This window comes from Protopterus annectens, chromosome 14.part0 (genome assembly GCF_019279795.1).
Source record: "Protopterus annectens isolate FY-2018-M chromosome 14.part0, PAN1.0, whole genome shotgun sequence".
Lineage (NCBI taxonomy): Eukaryota > Metazoa > Chordata > Ceratodontiformes > Protopteridae > Protopterus > Protopterus annectens.
In genome coordinates this window covers 361,197,952-361,225,304 of record NC_056748.1, presented here as the reverse complement: position 1 = coordinate 361,225,304, position 27,353 = coordinate 361,197,952, and the positions used below count along the sequence as shown (strand labels likewise).

At 41.5% G+C, this 27,353-nt stretch overlaps 1 protein-coding gene across 1 annotated transcript in view; it reads right to left on the bottom strand.

The window, feature by feature from the left end:
* The window catches only part of ANXA7 (annexin A7), a 1,208,209-nt gene that overhangs the window by 34,513 nt on the left and 1,146,343 nt on the right, over positions 1-27,353 (bottom strand). Inside the window, exon 12 of the mRNA XM_044056080.1 lies at positions 9,342-9,454. Coding sequence (XP_043912015.1) covers positions 9,342-9,454 — 113 coding nt within the window. The remainder of the gene's footprint in view (positions 1-9,341; positions 9,455-27,353) is intronic.

Sequence of the window (27,353 nt, the reverse complement as noted above, 5' to 3'; positions counted from 1 at the left end):
GATTCCCAAAGCTGAGGAAGGGTGGAGGCAGTCAAGAAGTGTTAGGGCTGGCTAGCAGGCCTTGTAAGACTGTTGTAGCAAATCCAGCTCTGGATTTAGAAAAGATAGGCAAGTGGTAATGCTTGGTGAAGGTGTGTATTAAACTCCACGCTGCAGCTTCCAGGATGTCCCTGGTAGGGACTCCTCTGAGAAATGGTGTAGAGGTTGAGGTAGTTCTAGTGGAATGAGTCCTGATCCCCTGTGGGGTAGGTTTTTCATGGTGTTTGTAGCAGAAATGGATGCAGTCAGCTATCCATTTGGAAATGGTTTGCTTTGAAATGGCCTTGCCCTCTGCCCCTGTAGCAAATCTGACTAGCAGCTGGTCAGATTTTCTGAAAGGTTTAGTCCTGTCAAGGTAGAACTTAAGCTGTCTGTGCACATCCAAGGAGTGCAGGATCCTTTCTCCTTTATTCTGAGGATTAGGAAAAACTGTTGGCAAATGGATGGATTGGTTTAAAGCCACACTGAATACCACCTTGGGCATAAATGATGGGTTAGTCCCGAGGTAAACCCTGTCCGCATGGAAGATAATGAAGGGTTTCACAGCCATAAGGGCCTGTAACTCAGTCATTCTTCTTGATGGCTAGAAGTAAGGCTGTTTTCCAAGAGAGGAATTTTAACTCTGCTGTAGCAGCAGGCTCAAAAGGGGGAAGCGTGAGCTTCTCTAGTACAAAGTTAAGGTCACAGGCAGGAGTGGGAGCTCTCCTCGGGGGTCTTAAATTGTTAGCTCCTCTTAGGAACTGTTTGACCAAAGGGTGAGAGAAGAGGGGAGGCTCAGTATTGTAATGAGCCGAGATGGCAGAGGCATGAATCTTAATTGATGAGAAGGATAGGCGTTTGTGGAGCAGCACTGCTACATAATCTAGGATTTGAGGTATGGTGGGCACAGCTGTGTCCTTTCCCTGAGAATGGCTCCAAGAACAGTATCTTTTCCACTTTTCTGAATAGGATTTCCTAGTACTAGGTCTCCTGGCCTCAAGGATTACATCCAGCACCTGTTTGCTGAGGGTTGCTGGTGATGTATTCCGGGAATAAGCCAGGCTGCTAGGTTCAGGGTTTGCAGCCGAGGATGCAAAATCTGGCCCTCCTGCTGGGACAGCAGAGAGGGGGTCTGATGCAGGTGGCACTGTTGTCAGACTGCGTAAAAGTGGGTACCAGTGCTGGCCAGTTTGGTGCTATAAGGATTGTCCTTGGCCTGTCCTGTTTGATCATGAGTAGTACTTTCGAGAGGAAGGGCAGAGATTGAGAGGTTTTCCCATGTAAAGGATAGGGCACCCACTTTCCTTGCTTGGCTGTGGGGAGTTCTGGTGCAAAATTTGCTCAATTGATGGTTTTGGGAGGAAGCAAAGAGGTCCACCTCTGGTGTCCCCCACCTGTGGATTAGAAGCTTGAATGAGTTGGGTTCCAGTTTCCACTCATGTGGGTCCATTAGATTTCTGCTTAAGTCGTCTGCCAGTGAATTTTGTTTGACTGGCAGGAACTGAGCTTGCAGGTGCACTTGGTTGCTCAAGGCTGTGTTCCACAGAGCCATGGCTAACCTACAGAGCAGGTAGGAATGAGTTCCCCCCTGCTTGTTTATGTACCACATAACTGTGGTGTTGTCTTTCTTTATCAAGAGTTGTCCTGGAAGGATAAGTTATTTGAAGGCGGTCAGTGCATTCTGTACAGCTAACATTTCTTTTTGACTGATATGCAGGCGCACGTGTGCTGGGCTCCATTTGCCTTGAATGCATTTGCCTGCCATGTGAGCCCCCCATGCATAGTCTGATGCATCTGTAGTCAAGGTTTGGGCGGTGGGGGGTTGAGTGAAAGGGAGTCCCTGGTTGTGGTTGCAGGCCTCTGCCCACCAAAGGAACTCTGTCCTTAGGCAAGGAATGAGAGAATGTTGACACCAGAGACTTTTTAAGTACCATTGAAGTTTCCTCATATGCAGACTTGCATATGGAATTAGGACAATGCACGAGGCCATGAGCCCAAGAGCTTGCAGTATTTTTCTTGCATATAGCTGGGTTTGGGTGGCCAGTAGTATGAAGTAATTTGTCAGATAAACCTGCTTTTCTGGAGTGAGAATGGAATGCCATCTGGGAAGTTGTGTTCAAGCTTGCTCCCAGGAATACAATCTTTTGGCTGGACACCAGATGTGACTTCTTTTCGTTGATGGTATACCCCAAGGAAGTTAGGAGTCTCTTTACAACTGTCAGGTGCTGGAGAAGCAATTCCTGACTGTCCACCTGAATCAGGCAATCGTCCAAGTAAGGGTAAATTTGAATGTTTCTCTGCCTGCAGTATGCAATGGCTGGAGCCAGGCACTTTGTGAATACCCTGGGCACAGAAGATAAGCCAAAGGGAAGTGCAGAGAACCTGCCCTGAAACATAGATATTTCCTGCAAGATTCCCTTACGGGGATGTGCAGATAAGCTTCTTTTAAGTTTAGAGTGACCAGCCAGGAGTCCTTGGCTAGCAAAGCAAGCAGCTGTTGGAGTATAAGCATTTTGAACTTTGGTACCACCAGGAAGGTGTTGAGAATTGACAGATCCAGAATAGGGCATCAAGAGTTCTCTTTTCTGGGCACCAGAAACTCTGTCCCCTTTGCTCTGTTGGAAAAGGTTGAATAGCCCTGATACTGAGAAGAGAAAGTACTTGCTTTTGAGCCTCTGCCCACTGGTTTGGAGGAAGGTCTGGCAATCCGCTTGGGGTTGGCAGTGAGTGGAAGTAGAATCTGTATCCCTGGGATAGAATGTTTAAGACCCATCGGTCCTGGGTAATGTATTCCCAGTTTTTTGCATGCAAGGCGAGTTTTTCTCCTAGGGGTGCAAGTACTTGGGCATGGCTGGGAAGGATGAAGGACAATTCATTGTGAACTTTTTTTGCATAAGAGGGTGGCTTACCACTTCCTGATTTTGAGGTGGGAGCACTCCATTATTTAGATCTGTGCATACCCTGAGACTGTAGTCTTTGCGGTCTGTTGCCCCTGGGTTTGGACTGAAGACCTGGGAGGGACTGGAAAATACCAGTTTTTGAAGGCCAATGCCTTCTTAATCTAGGTGGCTGTAACTGTAAGAAATCTTTTAACAGTTTGCATAGATTTAGCTTTTTCCTCCATCTTTTTAAGAACTTCTGCTTTTGTGCCAAACAAATATTCTTGGTTTAATGGAGCATCTAGTAATTTTGCTTTGACATGGTCTGGCAAGATTTGTTCCTTCAGCCAAGCATGTCTTCTCAGAACAGACTCAGTGACAGTAACCCTACAAGATGCTTCTAAGGCATCAAAACCGCACTGCAAAGTATGTTTACCAACTTGGTTTACAGAATGCATTAACTCCTGTAAATCTTTATTTTCTGCATAATCAGGGATCAACATTATTTTTTGTTTAATTAGTTCCATAATTTGCTGCTAGTACTTCAGCATGTGAAACTGGCAATTTAAAGAATTGCAGAGGTATATACCTTCTTACCCCATCTGTCTAAAGCCCTAGAATCCCTGTCTGAAGGGGTAGGGTTTTTGTCTGTAGTAGCCTTAATACCTTTAGGTCCCTGGGAAATGGTCTCTGGGTCTGCAGTAGGATTTTTAAAGACAAATGTGTGAGAGTCAGGTACTCTGTAGTACCTGTCAGGCATTTTAGGAGCTGGAGGTAAAGTATCAGGGGTAAGACTTGATTCCATGAAGACATCATCATCAAAATCCAGGACAGGGGGTATAGCTAGAGGCCTGTGCTGAGGCAAGTCTAAAAATTCCCGGAGTCTCTTTTTGGACTGAGGGTAGTCATGGCATTCCCAGCGGAAATGCTCTCTTAGGGTATGGAAGGTTTCACCGAAAGAAAAGTCCTCTGGAGGGGAGGCAGACTAAATGGAATCCTCTACATCTGAATCCTCATAGGTGGATAAGGGTATGTGTCCTGGTAATCAGAGGGGTCAGAGTCATCGGACTCATGGTCTGTAGAATCAGAAGGAAACTCAATTCTTTGTCTTTTAGAGGGGGAAGGCTGGCTTCCCCTAATTAAAGTAATAAGGTCTTCAGCCATTCTAAGCATTTGTTTCTGAGGCATGGAAGCTAGAGAATGTGCTTTGGTCGTCTGTTTCCTAGGCATAGTGCGAACTCTGGGCCTGAAAAATTCGTAGTTTTAGTCAAAAAACGAAGTAGTCAGTTTGATACGAACATCGGCAGGTCTGAATACACCCTCAGAGGCTGGTGCCTGCACAGCGGCTCTGGACCCATCCAAGGTAGAGACATCCGCAGGTTCCATAGTCGAAGAAGCATCTCGTGGCATACCGGACTCCGAATGGTTCTCAGTAGAGGCCTGCGAATCTGTAGAAGTGGGTATCAGGGGCTGCAAAAGCACCCGAGTACTGGCGGGCTGGCGACTAGCTTAACGTGGAAGCATCGTTGGCAGCTTTGGACCTATGCGGTCTGTCTCTGTCTTTATCCTTACATTTTTTTCAGAAGATCGGTAGTCGGATGGCTTAACGAAGCCATTTCGGAATATGGAGAATGACAGTGAAAGAATTTAGCGACAAAGATAGCCCAATGATGAATAGTTCAGGGGTTGAACAAGGCAAAAAAACGACAGCGAGGAATGTCATGGTCTGGGCCTAAACAGGTGACGCAGTAAGAATGAAAATCTCGGTGAAGTATTTGCTTTCCACAGGCAAGACAATTGTTAACTTTTTCTGACATCAGTTAGAGCAAGAAAAAAGGATTCCCAACGGGGTACTTAGCTTTAGAAGACTTCAGGTTTAAAACTCAAAAAATGAAAATTTCAGGTAGCGGCCGACTGGCACTTGCGAACTGCTTCTGCTTCGGGCACCCGCACGGCAAGAAAAGCTGATGTAATGGCATTGGCTGCATGTTTTATACCGCTGACGACCCGATGTCATGGAAGAAGCGACAGCATCCGATACACTCTGGTATTCTGGCCGACTGAGGGCTACCTGCAGTTAGATAACCCAAGTGTGATGACTGCAACAGTGAAACATGAACATCTGCTCCTTGCCTTGCTTGGACACAGCCACAGTCACTACATGGGGGAGTGGGATGCAACAAGTATGTCAAATTTGAAATGTCTCTGGTTGACGGTGATGGCCCTGACACATTTGTCATACTTCTCAACCTCAGAGCAAGAAATCTGGACAAAGCCATAAAAAGAAGTGGGACAAAGGCCCAAAAATAAGGACATTTTTAAAATATTGCTCTTACAAACTTAGAAAGATAATAGAATAGTAGGTCTTGCATTACTATGCATTTTCTGAAGGGTATGAAATCTGAAACTCAACTATTTCGTTATTTTCTAACTTCAGTCTTTAATGATTTGCCACTATTTTGCCAGAAAACCACAACTTTATGAAAAATGGACCAAAAATGTGATGCAGAAATATAAAATAGCCACACAATACAGCTGGGAACCTGTCAAAGAAGGGACACTTTTTTTAATATTAGTACTGTTAAGCAGCTGACAAAATAACAGAATCTACATGCATTTCTGAAATAAAAGTAATCTATAACTCTGATCATTACAATTATTTATTAATTGTAAACCCTCCACGTTTTCTTCCAAAATTGCCATTTTGCAGAGGGATTATTAGGGGGAGAATAACATTTTGAGCCAAAATCGGGGACAGTTGAGAGGTTTGGATATACCTAATTCTATAAAGAGATTTATTTGAGCGTGCCTCTCAACCTCAACGCAGGAAATCTGGATAAGGCCAAACATATTGGGGGAACATACAAACAGTACTAAAAATTGCTCTTGTATAAACTTAAGACAGTTGATAGAATAACAGGTCTTGTTTATGCATGCATTGTTCTGAAGGGTATGAAGTCTGAAACTCTGTCATTTACTGACTTCATTCCTAAATGATTTGCCAGAAAAACACAAATTTTATGAGGAACAAACCAAAAATAAGAAGCAAAAATCTATTCATTCTGCGAAAATCTGGACAGCTGATAGGTATAGTTCAGCCAGGGCTGTCTGAGTTTGCCGCCCTTCCTCCCTTGCAAAATCATGGTCAAATGGGGCCTCCCCCCTGCAGCCATTCCAATGTCCCATTATTTGGCTATGTCGCCCCATTTACCATAAACACTGTAATGTGCATACTACTTTACTTCTACAATGATTTGGTTTTCATTTAAAAGTTTTATTTTACATTTTACAGCACAAACACTAATGGACATCTTCTAAAAAAAGCAATGCAGCCTCACAAAGAAAATAGACTTAGCATTAACACTTCTCTGCCTTTGAAACTCACATTCATTGAAACAGCACTGAAACCCACATTCAAAGAAAATACATCTGGCCAGTGGCAAATAAAGATTAACTTTGGGCTGTTTTCAAATCAAAGGCCCCCTGCACATGAAACATACATGTGTTGTTTGATACACTTTCCTAACTGTATTAAATTATATTCCTTGTATAATACAGTACAGTTGTTAGAGGGTATTTTAAATTTATTATTTTGAATATTTTTCCAGTAAACAATGAAACAAAATGCATGCACTAAAAATGACAAAACTGCCCAATTCAGAACAGTTTCATCATAAAGTCTACTCAAACTTCTACAATTCATCAGTAAGTCATCTAAATAATTCCACATTAAAGAGCTCTGTAACTAATGAAGAGGTTGCTGCTAGCAAACAACTTTATATGTCATTGTTTCATCTATAAATAAAGTGCCTATTGCCCTTGAGGAATAAACTGCCTATGTTACATTAAAAAAGATAAGCTAGTAATATTACAATAGGGAATGGATGGCAAACTGATAACAGGTTCATAGTTACTAGGTATCTCTGCCAAAGAGGACATTCTCGGCACTGCAGCATCCACCCCCTAAAAGTACAACACAGTATCAGCAATGCATCTAGATACTGTGGGAGTAGAACCCACAGCCTTCTGCATCAAAAGCAAGTACACTGCCTGTTATGCTATTAACAATGCAAGCAGACACGGCATAAGCAGCACTAAACTTCTCTTCCCCTGAAACTCTCAGCTACTTGTAAAATCCACTCGACATTCAGCTGTATCTCTCAACTTTGCAGCACAAGAAATCTGGAAAAAAGTAAAATTTATTTGGGGGGGGGGTACAAAAAACAGGGACATGTTTTAAACATTGCTTGTATAATCTTGGAAAATTACTAGAATAAAATGCTGTGTTACCACCATGCATTTCACTGCCATGTCTTGAACCCAGGATCCTATGCACTACAGTCAGAGCAACATACCACTATGCCACATCAGCTGTTTCTTGAAACACAGTAAGACTGAAACTTAAATGGCTATCATTTAGTGAATTCAGTTCTCACCACAGCTCTCAACCTCTTAGCACAAAACACCTGGACAAAGCAGATAATGGGGGAATACAGCCCCAAAAATAGGGGCAAATTTCAAATACTGATCTTATAAATTTAGAAATTTGCTAGAATAAAAAGGTTTTTTGTTACCATGTACTTTCTGAAGAATATGAAGTCTGGAAATTCAAATGCCTGTCATTATTTAGTGAATTCAAAATCCAGAAAACCACAGATTTTATGCGGAACAGAACAAAAATATGAGGCAAAAAATATGAATAGTTTTCATAAGTGGTGGAGGGAATTCAGGCTCTTGCTACCTGCACCCAAGGTACAGGGGTTTGAGCCTGAGTTATTCTCTAGCCACCAGGGTTTGAGCCTTTCCTGCGTTTCTCTCTAGCCAACAGGTATATTTAACTGGAGTTGTCTTTCCCGTGATTGCTAAGTCCCAGCCTGCAGATGCTGCAGTCTGCTTTCAAGTCTGTCTTTCCCGCGACTGCTTCAAAGTCCCAGCCCCTGAGTTTGCCAGCCTTGCAGTCCACTTCCAAGTCCCATCTGTCTTTGCCACTAGAGCAGGCTCCACTCTGCAGATGTTGCAGTCCAATCCCCTTCCAGTCTATGCGGTTGTAACTGCATAGACTTCTGGGCATTTCTGTATGTCTGATGCCTTCTTCTAATCTGGACTAGTTAAATGGCAGTCCGGATTCCTGCATGCATGTGTGCTGAGTTCTAGCAATACTGAGTTCTGGTCTTGCTATTTATTTTATTTTAATTTTTGTTTTTCCTTTTTATTTTGTTTTTTTCATTTTACAGCTGGGAGGCTGCAGTCCAATAGCATGACCCACCTGTCTCTAAGTGTAAGGACTCTTACAGGTGCTGAGATGAGGTGAGGTAGCCAGTGAAGGCTGTCAAGACTATTTGAATACCTCAAGTTATCATCAGCATAAGACAAAAGCCTCAACTTTACCCCAAGAAAAAATACTCCTTTACCAGCAAATAAAGACACAAAGTAGAAGGATGAAAGTTTCTCATCTAAATTGGACAGATGTGCTGCTTAATAAAGAAAAGTAACTGACTAATGTCAATGAATTCAAAAGACCCCGAGGAACAGTGTGCCACTAATAATCTGCTTATGGATTTTGAGGATATGATGATTGGAAAAGCAGTGGAGTGGCACTATTAGAGAGGACTTAAAAAAAATCCATAGTCACTGATTTAATTACCTGGAAGATGAGAAATATGCAGATGGAGAAGGATGCACAAGGTAAAATTATCCAGTCTGGTGCAGAACTGTACAATGACAAAACTGTCAGCTAAGTTATGCTCTAAAACAATAAAGCACAGGTAGTCTTGGAAGTTTTGACAACAAATATCCTTCAGGTTGACCATGCATAAAGTGGTCAGGCTAGAAGAAAATTAAACTTTGAGGAAGTGACCCCAAATGGGCCACTCTTCAAAGAATATTTGAAAGATGGTGACTTCTTAGGAAAAAGAAATGTGGAATGGTACTATCATAGTACCACTTTGTGCTTTTAGTAACATGAATTAGCTGCACCTTCAATATTAGCCGCGTGCACCATCTTCCTTTGCAGGCGAAGAGTTGCTAAGAAGTTCCAGCTCTTGTAATGTGGTTGTAGATATTAAACAGATTTCATTGTAGCCCCTTCACTGCAGTCTTATTCTACTATTGTTTTACACCTACCTTAACCTGTATCTGACATCTGAAATTGCCAAAAGACATACAGTCCCTGATAAAAAAAATGCTTTAAACATGTAAGAGTACCACTATTAGCTATACAATCTAACTTCAGTTCCTGTCGACAAGCTTCCTTATATAAAAATCTAAATTTCTATTATGCAGATGCCTAACACTTAGATTATGATTCACCTTACACTGTGAAGGTACCTGCACTGCCTAGTTTAAATGGAAGGCTTGCCAGGCCCACAATAAGCTGTTTCCTTACTTTATGTGCACATTTTTTTCCAATCTGCAGTGAGAAAAGAAAAATAAAACAAATATTACCTCACTACGAGAAACGATGATCCGGATGAGTTCAGTATCATGAGTCCCAGCACCTTTCATTGAATGGTAAAGTCTTTCGGCAAAGAAACAGGAAACATCCATAGCACATTTTACTGTAAATTAAAAATGATGAAAAGTGAAGATCATACTGCAGATCAACAAAGCAAGTCATTTGTTTCTTTATTTTCTAGGGGAATTCCAAGAACATATTTACCACTGCAGGAGCCTGAAAAATCCTCCTATCAGACACTACAAATATTTGCATCAACTTAAAACAATATGGATTATAATTTTATTTTTATATCAATATGGCATAGTCCTCAGTTGCTCAGTGGTAAAATATATTCCTCACAGCTCCAGGGTTCAGTCTTGACCTCTGACCACAGTCTGTGTGGATTTTTTCCAGGTTTTCTTGTTTATTCCCACCTCTTAGAAACCTGCTGGTTAACTGGCTACACTAAACTCTCCACACATATGTTGCATTTACTTTTGCCTTTGGGGCCTAGGACATGTCTGAGAATGACTGTAAAGGACCAGTTCATTTGACCTAGTTACCAAGTACATAAAATTAAAAGCCAGTCGTTTTATAAAGAAAAAAAACAGCAGTGATTAACCTATTTCCCCAAGTTGTACAAAATGTTCAAAAGAATAAAAACGTAGAAATAATGTTAACTGCTCCACCCTAGATTTCTTTTCTGACAATGTAAATGAACTACAATAAATCTCAATAAATATTAAGACTCCCTTGCAGACAACAGTACCAACATAGTAAGTAAAGCACATTTGTGTGCAGTACTACCCATAACTGTAGAGCTTTTTATAATAAGATGTCTCTTACTGTTTGCTATAGTCCCTACTATGTACTGAGTGCTGATATCCACCTCTACCAGCAAGAAACTAAATCAGTCTGCACCTCTGCTGAGCTTGAACTATCACTCAAAGTAATATCAGCATTCTAGTGACATTGCCATTTGAATCTCGGCATCACCTTAGTTAATTTTTTTAGTTCTCATGATAACTATATAGAAATCTTAAATGCATTCATTATAGAATGTACACTATAACAACAGATGACTTTACTAAGATCAAATTAAAAAAAATCTATAAAAATGCATAATAAAATACAAACATATCAATACAAGGACTACACAGAACATAACAAAATGAGGATCAGGAGTGAGAGACTATCCAGCAGTAAACATCTTAAAACTCAAGAAAAGTACAGTTGTGTGAGGAACTTTAATAGTAGATGTTTGAGTAGAAACACTTCACAAAAGGGATCTCTGCCACAGACAGAGTTCCGGCATTTGACCAGTGTTCCAGAACTGAACAACCTCTCCAACTGTCTGAACCGACTCGTCTGCACATTCCTGATATAGAGGTGGTGTTAGCCCATGCTACCTTATGCTGTTTCTTGCCCTCCCTGAGGTTGGAGTCAAAACTGCTGAGAGAGACTGGTCCAGGCACCACCTACCCCATATGGAAAAAACAGGAAGACCATCCCAAGTGTGGTCCATCTAAGACAGCCTGGGACAAAGGAAGGGGATGGTCATAAAAGGGAGTAACAACAGCTAAAGTGTGAGGGGGGATCTGGAAACCCAGCCAGCCACAGGATGCCTTCAGTAAAGGAAGAGAAGATGGAGGTAGGGAACTGGTACTGCAACAGAGATCCTACTCAAACACTAAATATTATGCTAAGTTTTACACAACTGTACTATGTTCTTTGTATGGATCGCTGCTGCAATCATAACAAGAGGGATTATTTCCAACATTTTCCCTCCCCAGAGGAGGGTGGATGGCTAGGAGCCGGAGGAGGAGGAGGAGGACTGCAGGAACCCTTGCAGGATGGCTGAGGCAATCCCAACCTGACTCTAGACTGAATATCTACTCTACAGTATTAGAAAAAAGTATGCAGTGAGGACAATGCAGCTGCCTCAAGGCTGTTTTTTGGACTATCTCTGGTGTTGACCCTCCCAACCAAAAAAAAGTGGTAGTTGCTGTGCCCTAGCAGAATGGGATTTGACAGATTCTTGAATTATCATCCCATGAGTCCTACAACAGAAGGATATTCAATGAACTAACCATTTGGAAATCATTTGCTCAGCCACTGGCATCCCCTCCTATTTTGTAACAACAGGCACAAACAATTCAGCTGACCTCCTAAAATAGCCGATTCTGTCCAGGCAATATTTTGTCTGTGGACATTCATGGAATGTAAAATCCTTTCCGTCCCATTCTCTGAGTTAGAGATGGCACTACATCTGACTGATTTGGTTTAAGGACCTGTCTGTAATAATGTTTGACATGAAAGGGGCACTTTGTCACAAGCTTATATGGTCTTTGTGGAAAATGAATAAGAATAAGGACTCTACGTATTACTGCTTGGAAATAGATATTCTTCTTACTGAAACAACATCTATGACAACAGCAGTTTTCCAAGTAAGGTATTCTAGGGGTGGTGTAGCTGGTGACACAAATGGAGGTAAGCTTGACTTGAACCATACAGGAGTCTGATGTATAGTCCACCTTCTAAGAAACTGATTCACAGGAGGTCAAGATGTCAAAGGGGCTCCATGGGAAAAAGCAGGCAGAAATGAATTTATGTATGTATTGATATTTATTTACTGGGAAGGTCCGACTGGGTCACAAGAGCCCATTATCAGGGGAGGCCCAGGGAGAAAAGCTCCATTTAACAGAGAAAAACATTTTTTTTTCAAAGACGTTGCAACAAATACAGTTGAAAATTATACATTTCAAAAATAATCAACAATATTGTAAGGCACATAAATATAACAATATGTTACAAAGAGAATAATGAGGAAAAGCAAAGTAAAACACTATATACAATTCTGCAGAGATTCCTTTTGGCAATTCATAGTAGTAAGAAGAAGAATTCATGTGTTTAGTTTAATTGCAAATATAAATGGGGGGAGAGGTTAGGATAGATTACTATAAATGGAAAGGAGGTGATAGGAAGAGGTTATATAAAGACAGGGTATGATAGCCAAGTGAAGATGAGGTAATGGTGATGGGTAGAGATACTGTACAGACAGGGGTGGAGAAAAGTAAGCAAGATTGATGTTCAACCAGGGATACAGCATGAGCAGAGCCATTATTTTGATGCATGTTCTTTCACAAGATGCTTGAAATATGATGCTGGTCGTCTGATCAGGATAAAACAGATAAGTGGTTGTGGGTTCAGTTCAAGCAGCTTTATTACACACAAACACATCAGGAATGAGGCTTTGTAACTTAAATTTAAATAAACTTATAAACAGACAGACTACCACACTCATATATGTTAACACTCTGGCTGTTCTCTCAAAATGGCACTGCTGCCTGCACGTTGCTCACTATTTATATGCACGTGCTTACATCTGGAAATGCTTCTTAAAGTTACACACACGCACTGTTCTACAGATGGGTGTTAAGATACATTTCTACAAGCCTGTGGAATAGAATTCCATTTTTGGCAACAGAGAAGCAGTAAAGCCTATTTCCAATTGCTTTTTGAGGCTTATAGATGGTGAGAAGTTGTTTACATTAGAATGAGGCCTATATGGGTAATAGGAAGGAAGAATAGAACTTAGTGCAGGACAGCCACTGGGTTATAAATGATGCTGTGGGCAGTTGCTAGTTGTAATATCTGCTGCCCAAATAGCTGACAGATGTATCATAATGGAAGCATACTTGAGCCCAAAGGCAAACAACTCAAACACTATACTACCATAGATACCTCAACTGCTTTTGGATCATGGTACCGCCATTGGCACCAAAAGGAGCACATTTTCCATTTGGCTAGATAAGATTTCCTCAAACTTGGCCTCCTTGCTTCCCTCATAATATTAACTACACATTCTGAGTAAAGCTGCCTAAAAGGAATAAGATCACATCCTCCATGCTGTTAGACTGTGTGCAGACAGGTGTGGGTATATCAAGGACCTTCTGACCTGTGTCGGAACACTCACTTGCTGGGGCAACAGTTCCAGTTCCCCCATTACTATCTATAATAAAAGGGAGAATCAGTGCTGTTTTGGCCAGACAGGAGCAACTGGTATCACCTTTGTTCTTTTTTGCCTTATTTGCTGAACTATCTTGGACAGTAAGGGTATGAGCAAGAAGGCACACAGAAACAGACCTGTCCAATTCAGGAAATAATCGTCCACTGACCAAGCCTGAGTATTCTGAAACTTAATTTCTCTTATTGTCTGTTGCTTAGAGAATCAAAATGGTCCATCTTTGGTAAACTCCTTCCACATGTGAGTGAGGGTTAGGAAGGTGTCCCTGTATAGCATCCATTCTTGAGGGTCTGCTGAAGCCTAGTTAATTTACAAGGCATCCTTTTGAGATGAAATGCAAGTAGATGTCAGAGTCATTTGGGTCTCTTCCCATGCCTGCATGGCCAGCCTACAGAAAGAACAAGTACCCCACTGTATATGTACCACATTGACTGTGGTTTTTGACTGTAATCAAGTGCAAAACTCCTGGTTTCCAAATTTGCTTGAAGGCTTTCAGAGACAGGATTACTGAAATCATCTCCTTGAGATTCACATGCCTCTTTTTCCCTTGAATTCAAGGAACCCTCCAAGATCCATAACGTGTGTCACACAGGCAGTGTCTAAAGTGTCTGTAGACAAGATTTGTTTGGAAAGAGTTATCTGAATGGCATCCTTTAACTACAGCCCACAATACTTACTTACTTTCTTCTATATGCAAGGGAGAAATGGGACAGGAGTCTCCAATGACTGCATTGCTGTCACACACATTTCTCAAGAATCCCTGCAACTTCCTTAGATAAAATCTTGCTAGGGGTACCATTAGAATAACAGCATGCTCCTCAGAATTCTCAGAAATTCCAACTATTATACCAAGTCCTTCAGTAATGTGTTCTTAAAAATTGCAGAAAGGAATTCTACTTTTCCTAGATGGAAAGAAACGACCCCTTTCACATGTAGTAGGTCCTATGAGCACCATTGACAAGGCTGAAGTCAAACTGGTTTTGGCAGGTTTAGACAGAAACCTAAGTGCTGAAAGCATTCCAGGGATGTCAAGGCTTTCTGACCTCCTCTGTGAACTCAAAATGAATGAGGAAATCATGCAGACATGGGTATATGTGAATGTTCTTGATCCTGAAATGGCCTTTTACTGGCACCAGACATTTGTAAACACTTTGGGCATTAACAGCTTATCCAAAGGACAGAGATGCAATCTAATAATGTTAGCCCTCTAATTTGAATCTTAGGAAACAACTGTGATCCCTGTGACTGGGTATAACTAGGTAGTCATCCTTTAGCTCGTGAACTAACATCAGGTCTGACAAGCCAGGAGGGACAACAGGGCTTGAATAGTCAGCATTTTGAATTGTGTGACCTTTAGTAACTTGTTTAGCCTTGATAAACCTAGAATGGGCCTTCAAAGTCCATCTGTTCTTGGGACTATGGACATTCTTGCGTAAAAGCCTGCAGCTTCTGTTTCTTGGAAAACCCACTCTACTACTTCCTGTGAAAACATAGCTTGTAATAGGGGCCCTTCTAGATCCTTCTGTTCTTTTGAGACAGGTGGGATACTATGCACATTGAGCACAATCCTAAACTGGAGTCTGTAAACTCTTACTTCTAAGCTTAGAATCCATGTCTTTAGTGATATCTGCATACTGAAGGTAGGACAAGGTTATCTCCTATTTCTAAGCTTAGAACTCACATGTCTTTGGTGATGTCTACATACTGAGGGTAGGACAAGGCCAGCTGATCTCCAATCTTTTTTGGGTGTGGGTGAAAAGGTGAAACTCTGGGGTGGGGGAGAGAGAAGTAGTGTATAATCACTATTGTATCCTATTATGGATTTGGCCTCGAGGGTCACCACACCTCACTCTTTCACATGTCTGTCTCTTATGTGCAGCGTTTCTATCTTTTGCTTGCTTGCCCTTCCTTTACCTCTGGAAGTAATGCCATTGTCTTGTAGAGTATTTGGTGCTGTACTGGGGATGGGTGTGGAACTGTTGTTTGACTAACTCCAGTGTTCCTTTTGTCCTTTAGTTTCTTTAAAATTTCTTGAGATGAGATCCCCAAAACTCCCTGTGTATAGAGCATTAAGCAGCTGTGCCTTAACATCCTCTGGCAGGCCAAAGTCTCAACTAGGCATGTCTCCTGATGACAAACTGCACTGCAGCAGCCCTAGAAGCTGCATTCACAGCATTATACCTACAGACTATAGCACACCTGTCCACCTGCATGGGAGTACTGACTGAAAGCACAACTGAAGCCTTCACAGCTATATTTTGAATTCCCCTTATAGCATCTTTAAGCACCATTTAAAATATTCTCTCATCAAGTCAAATTTTCTCAAATGAGAGGTTCTCTGGGGAAACTCAGAAGAGTGTATCATCATCATCTGTATCACACACCAGCAGTGAGATCAGCTGGGAACTACAGTCTAATGCCCCCTCCTAATCCTCTGAAAAAGAGGAGCTGGACAGTCTCTGGAGAGGTCTCCTCCTTTTTTTTTTTTATAGAATGAAGCCTTGAGGGAGACAGTCAGGATCCATCTACAGGTTCTAAAGAAAAAAGAGGAATCTTGAGCCAACTTAAATCAATCCTGTGATGGAGGCTGAAATGTTGATGGGAGAAGACCTGCCATATGGCAGGGGCTGTGAAATGCTGACTATCCACTGATTGGGCATAAGAGACCCAGGTCAACAGCCTACTCTAAGGATTTGTGAGCTTGCAAGGCAGCATCCATGAACTGCACCTTAGATTAATTGGTGTTTTCTTTGGGTCTATATTACGATGTCGACAGGGCTGTTCATCGAATGCCCTTACATCGGCACATATCCACAGAAATACCAAAACATCGAATAGCCACAAAAGAGATTTTTTTCCCCAGGGGAAAAAATCACCGGGCCAACAATAAACAAAACAAACTGACAGACACAATGAAGTGTGGGGCTTCAAACCCCACACACCCTCGACTTAAATATACCAATTCTGAAATTGCACTACAGTGGAGGAAAGGGCAATTTCCTGACAATGGCCAAGCGATTTTGTCCCCTGGGAAAAAATTTGCTTATGTAGCCTTTTGGAGATTTGGTGGATATGTGTCAGTGAAAGGTTGTTCGATGAACAGCCCTTTTGAAAAGGTAATATAGAGCAGTCTTCTTTAACTACTACAGTGAAGATGCCACCCACCATTTCTGTGCTGTAAAATAGTCTTTGAATTTGGATGCCTGTGACCTGGTGTTCATTTCAATACATAACATCTTCAGTCTGAAAAGATGTATAAGGTGCCACAGGTGTAACAGCTTTCAAAGGGGTAAACCTACAGGCTTCAACAGTAGCATTGGTCAGATCTGATGGCTGCAAAACACTTTCTCAAACAAGGGGAGGATGGCTGTATCTGCAAACCTAGCAGCCTCCTGACCCTTCTCTTTCTGAGTCCATTTATTTTTGGCATATTTTTTCTTTTTGGGTAGAACATCCACCGAAATCTAATGTGCAGTTCAGCAGACACAGTGGCTTGCTTGGTGACAGCCTTGTCCTGGTATGACTGGAGTGGCAGCTCCACTCTTCTGATGGCCTTTTTACTAAACCCCACACAAACAGAACAAGCAGACATGTTGCAGTCGGGCCATAAACATGAAAGATATATGTTTTTATAAGCAGAGAGAGATTTTTTCCTGGGCAGACATACCATTTGTCTAAGCCTAAGTCAGTACTACAGACTAACAATACTTAACTCCTCTCTCTCTCTCTTTCTCTCTCTCTATGAAAACTGAGACATTGTTAAAAAGACACCAATAAAAGTTAACAATATGTAACATTCAGCTACTAGCTGGTAATTACACTACCTGGATGCCAGAAAGTAAGAAATTTGGAGAATGTAAGAGAAAAATCAACCAGAAAAGGAGAAGAAATTTTCTGGCTGGGAAGAACCTTGCAGGTGAAAAGCAAAAACAGTTCCTGTTTTAGATTTAGTGCAGAAAATGAGTTCCAGTAACTTAAGAGAAAAATATATCAAATGTACTCAGAGGTGTTTAAAATCAGTGACACAAAAGTCAAATGATAAAGATGGGAAAACAGAAGATGCCTGAAATAGGTATTCTGATGAACTGATAAAACTGCAGAAATCAGAGGTTGACATGAAAGAGACTGTCACTGAACAGGAGTCTTTACAAGAAGAATTGTTTCAAAAAATAGTTTAGTTAGTGAAATTCTGCGGTTTTCTACTACATCAGAGAAACCGAAAAGAACAGACTGCATTAATTTTAAGAAAGTACAACTAAACAACTGGACAGATGATCCACAGTAGGATTCGTTAACTGAGAGGTCTCATTATGCACATAATACAAATTTGCCCATGAGAAAGCAGCCAAGATATATTATTACTAAAGATGCAATCATATCATTAGAAAGAGCTTATCCTGACAAAGATATAGCAGAAGGCAAAATTCTTAAAAGGTTGGGACATCAGAGTCGGAAAAATAAATAAATAAAATTACTCATTGTACACTAGAATAAAGGGAAAATTATTAAAAGATGGGAATGCCACAGCAAAAATATATTATTCACTGTACACTAGGGAGAAGAGAAGCAAGTTAATCCTGGCTATCACAGGATGTTGGAAGGCAGGTGCGAGATTCAACTGATATATTCCAGCTGTTTTCAGAATTTTCTTTCTTGGAGAATCAAAGACATTTTTGATACAGAACAGACTAAGGAGGACATATAGATTAGTCAAAAAAAGTGAAATGAAGGGGACTTCTCATTATTCTTACAAGCACAAAGTGCATATAGAGACTTTAGCAGTGAAACCTTTTCCACTGTTTCAGTGACAGAAAAAAAAGGAGGAGTTGACTGAATGAATCATGAATATCTCGGACTTGTATCAGACACCACTCTTGGGAGGTTGAGATGATTACGAAGGTGATCAGCAACAATGTGAAATTAGTGAATAAATGGAAAAACTGTAAAGCATCAATGCCATTAGACAAAGTTTAGAAACATGAATTGCAGTTCTACATAACAAATGGCTGATGCTGACTGCATTAAAACTGGTAGGAGGACTCTTAAGCAAATACACCCCCTTTGTGTCATTAATGTTTAGGAGGACATGAATGGGACTGCAGACACAACTAAGTAAAAAGGTTTTGTTCTTAATATCTGTGTAAAAATCATGATGCAACTAACATTTTAGATTATAAAGCAGTTCTGTATAGCATGCAGTCAGGCATTTTAAATGTGAGGTGGGAGAGTGTTATCACTGACTGCTGTATATACTAGTGATCTTAAAGTAAGAAAGTACTTTTTCAATTGTAAAGTATCCAGGCTTTACTGTGTAACAATAAAAAAGGTGTGATACTAAGTTGCTGGGGAGTGTAAAAGTGTACTGATCATATTATACGCAAAATTAAAAGATAATCATTTCCCATATTTATATACAGATGAATATATAGATTAATGCTCTTAGTTTAAAACATTGGTAAGGGACAAGGGATTTATTTTTTAGCAAACTAGCTTGAAAAACAAGAATATGATGAAAATGGTAGCTCTTTCTTGCATTTGCAAAGTCACTAGCTGTTTATTTTTTCTATTAGTACCCACTTTAAACTAAAGAAAAGGAGCAAAAAGGTACAAGCAATTAATCATGACAGGTCTGACCAGCGAGATTTAAATCTGCAAGGGTTATTTCTTACATTTGCAAAGTTACTAGCTGCTTGTTTCATTAACAAATACTTAATTGGAGACTTCTAGGCTTCAGATACAAGCAATTATTCAGGAAAGGTCTGAACAGTGTGACCCGTGTAAAGTATACAAGGTACAATATAAAAAGAAGTTATGTACTCACCATAACGTTCCATGTTTGTAGTCCATCTCGCCCTTCATTCTTACATACAGGATCAGAGCCAATCCTCGGCTCTGACTCAGCCTATTACAAAGCTCAAAATCTCTTAGTTGGCTCATGGCTAGGTAGGTATCCCATAGTGCACTAGTACAATCCCCAGATCCTGCTGCTAAACTATAGAAAGATAGAAAAAAAATATTATCCAGAAAGAACAACAATAATGAAAGGTCTCCAGGGCAACACTACCCTGTCTCCAGATCCTTCCAGGATGGGAGTAGATGGGTGGGTTTGTGAGAATGAAGGGCGAGATGGACTACAAACATGGAACGTTATGGTGAGTACATAACTTCTTTATATTCTGTAGTCCTATCTCACCTTCATTCTTACATATGGGAATTGCGTCCCTAGCACCTTTTTCTTGGGTGGCTCACGGGAATATACTCTTGAGTACAGTGGTACTAAAGGAGGCTCTACCCATGGAGGTCAAATCCAGTTTGCAATGAGTAACAAAGGTATGAGGGGTAGCCCAAGTTGCTGCTGCAGAAATACTGTCAACTGGAACTCTGGCTTGAAAGGCAGCAGATGTTGACAGTGATCTTGTGGAATGAGCCTTAATCTTGAACGGTAGAGTATTTCCATTGGAGGATTAAATGAAAGAAATACAGTTCGAAATCCAATTAGATAGGGTCACTTTAGAGACTGGCAGACCTATTCTAGACTCAGAAAAGGACAAGAACAATTGATGTGACTTTCTAAGTTCCTTAGTCCTGTGAAGGTAGAACTGTAACTGCCTGTGAAAGTACAGTTGTATACACTTACCATAAATGTAGACCATTCGAGTGTATTCACTGTTGCAGTCATTACATTTGGGTAATCTGCTGGCAGATTGCCCTCAGTTGGCCTGATTAACAAATTGTTGGGTCCTGCGTCAGTTTCTGTCCCTTCTTCCATGACGTCAGGGGTATAAAACATGCAGCCAACGTCATTAGATCAGTTTTTCTTGCCCCAGATGTCAGGTGCCCCCCAAATGGGGAGCAAAAAAAAAAAAAAAATATATATATATATATATATATATATGTGTGTGTGTGTGTGTGTGTGTGTGTATAAAATATAAAACATAAAACATATACCTCCAAACAAAAGCAAATGCACCAAAAAGGCTTTTAAAGCTAGTAACAGAAATGAGAGGTATAGTTAGAGAAAAACAGGGGGCTGGAGGGAGAGTAACCAGGACTGCAACAGTGAATACACTCGAACATCTACATTTATGGTAAGTGTAGACAACTGTACTATGTTCTTTGTGTTTCACTGTTGCAGTCATTACATTTGGGTAGAATCCCAAAGCTATGGTTGGGAAGATGGATTTATACAGCATTAGGAGCAGCTATAAGGCCCTGCAGGACAGCAGTGGCAAAAGCCTGCTCTGGATTTAGAGAAGTGAGGTAAATGATCATGTTTGGTGAACATATGAACTGAGCTCCATGTAGCAGCTTCTAGAATGTCTCTGGTAGGAACCCCTCTGAGAAAGGCTGCAGAAGTAGAAGCAGCCCTGGTGGAATGAGATCTGATCCCCTTGGGGACAGGTTTACCATGGTGCATATAGCAGAAACAAATACAATGGCTTATCCATTTGGAAATAGTCTGCTTTGAAATAGCCTTTCCCTCTGCCCCTGCAGCAAATGCCACCAATAGTTGTTCAGATTTTGTCCTGTTTAAGTAGAACCTTAGTGGTCTGTGTACATCCAATGAATGCAGAATCCGCTCATCCTTGTTCTGTGGATTTGGGAAGAAATTTGGCAGATGAATGGTCTGATTAAGGGCCACACTAGATACCACCTTAGGCATAAAGGATGGATTGGTCCTGAGAGCCACCCTGTCTGGGTAAAAAATAATGAAAGGCTACACTGCCATAAGAGCCTGTAGTTCTGAAATCCTTCTAGCTGAAGTGATTGCTAAAAGAAAAGCTGTTTTCCAAGAGAGAAATTTTAGGTCCGCAGTAGCAGCTGGCTCAAAAGGAGGCAGGGTGAGTTTTTCCAAAACAAAACTGAGGTCCCATGTAGGAGTTGGTGCTCTCCTGGGAGATTTTAAATTTTTGGCTCCTCTGAGATACTGCTTTAAGCAGAGGATGAGAAAAGAGAGGAGGCTCTGTGTTGTAATGAGCTGAAATGGCAGAGGCATGGATTTTTATGGAAGAAAATGATAGGCCCTTGTGAAGCATCTCAGTTAAGTTTTGCAGAATCTGAGGAACGTTGGGCATTGCTGTACTTATTCCTTGTGCTTGGTTCCAGGCAAAGAATCTTTTCCATTTGTCAGCATAAGATTTTCTAGTACTAGGCCTTCTAGCCTCCAAAATGACATCCATCACAGGTTTGCTGAGAGATGTGACAGGAGAAATTAGTTGATTAGCCACGCTGCAAGATTCAAAGTTTGGAGATGAGTGTGCAGAATTTGATAGTTCTGCTGAGACAGTAGGTAAGGTGTCTGAGGCAGGTACCATGGAAGAAGGTGCGACACATTGCGCAGGAGCGGGTACCAGTGTTGGCGAGGCCAGTCTGGAGCAATCAGAATCATTTTTGGTTTGTCCTGTCTGACTTTTAGTAGGACTTTGGAGAGCAGAGGTAGAGGGGGAAAAGCATAAACTGATAGGTTTTTCCAGCTGAAGGATAGAGCATCCACTTTCCAAGCTTTTTTGTGATGAATTCTTGTGCAGAATTTGTCCAACTGATAGATCTTTTTGCCTCACCCCAAAACTATGTCTGGACTCCCCCATTTGCGTATCAACATGTTGAAAATTTGTGGTTCCAGTTTCCATTCATGTGGGTCCATAAGACTTCCTGCTTAGTTCGTCTGCCAGAGTATTTTGCTTTCCTGGCAGGAACTGAGCTTGTAGATGTATTTGTTAAGTCAAGGCTGTGTTCCACAATGCCATGGCTAGTCTGCAAAAGGGGTAGGAATGCGTACCCCCTGCTTGTTTATGTACCACATAACTGTGGTGTTTTCTGTCTTTATCAGTAGTTGTCCTGGATGAAGGTAGTCCTTGAAGGCTGTCAGAGCATTCTGTACAACTAGCATCTCTTTCTGATTGATATGTAGGTGCACTTGATTTGGGCTCCATTAACCCTGAATGCATCTCCCTGCCAGATGCACCCCCCCCCCAAGCATAGTCTGATGCGTCTGTAGTCAGGGTTTGGGCGGCAGGGGGTGGAATGAATGACAGTCCCTTGTTTTGGTGGCAGGCCTCTGCCCACCATAGGAACTCTAGTTGCAGCAAGGTATGATAGGAATCATTGTTTCCATGCTGTGACAATGTTGACTCCATAAGCTTTTTAGGTACCAGTGAAGTTTCCTCATATGCAGTCTTGCATATGGAATTAGAAGAATGCAGGAGGCCATGAACCCCAAGGCATGCAGAATTTATCTTGCAGATAGCTGGGTTTTTGTGCCACCTATTTGAAGTCATTAATTAAATTTGTTTTTCTGGCGTAAGGTAAGTCATCTGGGCAGTTGTATTCAAGCTTACACCCAGGAATGGTAATTTTTTGAGAGGGTACCAGTTGTGAATTCTTTTCGTTTATGGTGTACCCTAGACAAGTTAGAACCCTTTTTACAAACGCCAGATGTTTTAGAAGAGTGTCCTTGTTTTCTGCCTGAATTAGACAATCGTCCAGGTATGGATAAATTTGAGTATTTCTTTGCCTGCAAAATACAATTACTGGTGCCAGGCACTTTGTGAAGACCCTGGGCGCAGTAGATAAGCCAAAGGGCAGTGCAGAGAACTGGTAATGCAAATAGCCTGCTTTGAAGCAGAGGTATCTTCTGCAAGATTCCCTGATTGGGATATGCAGGTAAGCCTCTTTTAAGTCTAGAGTTACCAACCAGGCATCCTTGCCTAGCATAGGTAGTAACTGCTGAAGAGTCAGCATCTTGAATTTTGGAATGCCCAGAAATGTATTTAGAATGGATAAGTCCCGAATTGGATGCCATGCTTTGTCTTTTCTGGGTACCAGGAAAAGTCTGGAATAGAAACCTTGTCCCTTTTCCTTTTCTGGTACTGGTTGAATAGCTCCCATATTCACGAGGGACATAACTTGTTTCTGGGCCTCTGCCCACTGATTTGGAGGCAGATCTGGCCATCCGTTTGGGATTGGCAACATGTGGAAATGAAATCTGTATCCCTGGGATACTATATTTAAAACCCATTTGTCCTGGGTAATCAGTTACCAGTTTCGTGCATGAAGTGCCAGTTTTCCCCCCAGAGGGGTGGCCAAAAGATAAGTGCTTGGTGATTGCAGAGGAAAGTCATTGAGACTGTTCAGATTTGGAGGTGGAGGCACCCCATTGCTTTGTTCTAAAAGTTCCTTGCGACTAAAACCTGGAGCCTTTGGAATGGCTGGGTTTGACCTGAGCAGCTCTAGAGGATACTGTAAAGGACCAGTTCTTAGTAGGCCAGTGCCTACTAAACCTGGGTGGCTGCACTTGTAAGAAATATTTCGCAGTTTTCATAGATTTAGCTTTATCTTCCATCTTTTTCAAAACTTCTTCAGCCTTATTACCAAATAAACTGTCCTGTTGTAAAGGAGCATCTAACAATTTTGCTTAACATGGTCAGGCAGACTTTGCTCCTTGAGCCTAGCATGCCTTCTTATCACAGATCCAGTTACAGCAGCCCTGCAAGAGGCCTCCAAGGAATCAAAACCACATTGCAATGTATGTTTACCAACTTGATCAGCTGAATACAAGAAATCCTGCAACTCTATTTTCCACAGTCAGAAACCAACATCCTTTTCTGTTTAAGTAAACCCATGACATGCTGTTGATATTTAAGCATATAAAATTGACAGTTTATAGCACTGATTGCCAAGGTTGCAGACGTGTAAACCTTCTTACCCCATCTATCCAGCGCCCTGGAGTCTCTATCAGAAGGGGTAGGATTTTTAGCAGTAGAGGCCTTAACGCCCTTGGGACCCTGAGAAATGGTTTCAGGGTCAGCAGTAGGATTTTTGAAAAGGAATTTGTGGGAGTCAGGAACCCTGTCATATCTTTCTGGCTTACTAGGAGCCAGAGGCAGGGAATCAGGAGTCATACTGGATTCTGAAAAAACATCAACAATGTCTAGAACAGGAGGTATAGCCAAAGGCCATTGCTGAGGAAGAAGACGAAAATCCCTAAGTCTCTTTTTAGATTCAGAGAAATCCTGACTTCCAGTGAAAGTGCTCCCTTAAGGTATGCAAAGTTTCTCCAAAAGAGAAATCCTCAGGGGGGAGAAGCAGAAGGGATGGAGTCTTCTGCATCAGAGTCATCATAGGTGGGTATAGATAAATCCTGATCAGAAGAGGAATCAGAAGAAATAGAAACCTTATCTGAAGATTCATAGTCAGTGCCTTGCCTAGGCCTCTTAGCAGAAGGGGGATGAGAACCCCTGATTAAGGTAATTAAATCTTCAGCCATTTTGATCATTTGCTTTTTAGGCATTGGGGCCTGTACATGTGGCCCAAGAGTCATTTTTTTAGACACAGTAGTAGTTTTTGGCCTTAGTTTTGAAGATGGTGTTTGTTTGATATACAAATCTTTAGGTCTGAAAACACCCTCAGAACCCGGTGCCTGCTCAGTGGCTCTGGACCCATCTAAGGTAGAAACATCCGCGGGTTCAATACCTAAAGTATCTCGCGGCATACCGGACTCCGAATGGGTCTCAATAGAGGCCTGCGAATCAAAAGTAGTGGGTATCAGGGGCTGCAAAAGCACCTCACTGAGTACCGGCGAACCGGCAACTGGCTTAGGAGAAGCCTAGTCGGTTTTGGACCTCGACGGTCCGTCTCTGTCTTTTTCTTTGCATTTTTTAGGTATTCCGGTAGTCGGATTGCTAACCGACAACATTTCTGGATAGTTAAATCTTGAGGCAAAATATTTAGAAGCAAAAATACACTGACGTTTAATAGTGCGTTGATTAAACTTAGCACAAAACCGACAGTAAGGCACGTTGTGGTCAGGGCCTAGGCAAGGAATACAGTACAAATGAAAATCCTTATGAGGTATTTGCTTCCCACAAGTAATGTGATTATTAACTTTTACTGACATCGGTAAGGAGCAAGAAAAAGTTTCCCCAATGGGGTACTTAGCTTTTAGTTGAAGACTTCAGTTCTGAAACTCGAAAATGAAAATTTCAGGAGTCGTCCGACCGGCACTTGCGAACTGCTTCTGCTTCGGGCACTGTGCGACAAGAAAGACTGATGTAATGGCATCGGCTGCATGTTTTATACCCCTGACATCATGGAAGAAGGGACAGCAACCAATGCAGGACCCAAGACTTTGTTAATCAGGCCGACTGAGGGCAACCTACCAGCAGATTACCCAAATGTAATGACTGCAACAGTGAAACACGAAGAACATCATCAAGTTGATGACATTTGTATTCTGCAGTGTTGGAATGATTAGGAAAAAATACAGGCAGTTCGATAGTTTGGTTCAAATTTGTGTGAGAGCAAATTTTAGGGATAAAGTAAGGATTTGTATGAAGGGAAACTCTGCCTGTGGAAAATCAAATGAGGAGGCTTGATTGACAGTGCTTGTAACTCTGACACCCATCTAGCTGAAGTGATAGCTACTAGAAAAGTACAGTTTTGTACCTACCATAAATGTAGATGTTCGAGGATTCCCTTGCTGCAGTCCTGACAATTGGGTATAGTCCGCGTCCCAGTCGGCCCGAATACCAGAGTATAAGGCTGACGTCGGTCATGGCGCCTTAGACTGACGTCAGTACGTCAGGGTACTAATGCGCATGACCGGCGCCATTTCCTCAGTCTTTTCTTGCCCCAGATGTCAGAAGACCCAAAAAGACAAGTCCCAAAAACAACCTGCACCAAAAAACATGTACAATATATACAGTAATATATACAAAAATATAAGCATGTAAACTCACCTACAAAAGCACCCTGAAACACAGAGGGAAGGAGGGAGGTAAATTGGACTGCAGCAAGGGAATCCTCGAACATCTACATTTATGGTAGGTACAAAACTGTACTATGTTCTTCGTCTTCCCTTGCTGCAGTCCTGACAATTGGGTAGAATCCCAAAGCAGAGGTAAGGGAGGCTGGCAAATTATAAAGTAGCAGGAGCTGACAACATGCCTTGTAAAACAGCTGTGGCAAAACCAGCTCTAGTCTTAGAGTATATAGGCAGGTGATAATGCCTAGAGAAAGTATGCACTGAACTCCAAGTAGCTGCTTCCAGAATATCCTTAGTTGCCACCCCTTAGAAATGCTGTTGAAGTGGCAGTAGCCCTAGTGGAATGAGGCCTAATCCCAGCTGGAACCTCTTTGCCATGATGGGAATAACAAAATGCAATGCAAAAGCCAATCCACCTAGAAATAGTTTGTTTTGACACAGGCTTGCCCTGTGAACTTAAAGCAAAAGAAACAAGTAACTGCTGAGACTGCCTAAAATCTTTAGTCCTGCTCAAATAATAACGCAATTGCCTGTGTACATCTAAAGTGTGCAAAATCTTTTCCCCTTTATTTTGAGGATCTGCAAAACGTAGGCAAATGAATAGTTTGGTTTAAAGCCACACTAGAAACCACCTTAGGCATAAAGGAAGGATTAGTGCGTAATGATACCCTGTCCTTATGGAAAATCAAAAGGGCTCTACTGCCATAAGGGCCTGCAACTCAGATACCCTTCTTGCAGAAGTAATAGCCAACAGAAAAGCAGTCTTCCATGACAAATATTTCAATTCAGCAGTAGCTGCAGGCTCAAAAGGTTGTAGAGTAAGTTTTCCAACACAAAATTGAGATCCCAAGCAGGAGTAGGAGCTCTCGTGGGGTCTTATATTCTTTGCCCTCTAAGAAACTGCTTGAACAAAGGATGCGAAAACAAAGGTGGGTCACAATCATAGTGAGCTGAAATTGCTGCAGCATGAATCTTTATGGAAGAGAAAGACAAACCTTTGTCCAATAATTCAGTAAGATATTGAAGAGCCACACTCAAATTAGGCTCTGAAATCTCCAAATTCTTTGCTGTACTCCAAAATAAAATCTCTTCCATTTTTCTGCGTACACTCTCCTAGTACTAGGCCTTCTAGCTTCCATAATCACATTTAAAACTTGTTGAGGAAGCTGAGACCTACCATGCTTCAACACAGAATATGCCAAGCTGTGAGATGAAGAGATTGAAGCTTGA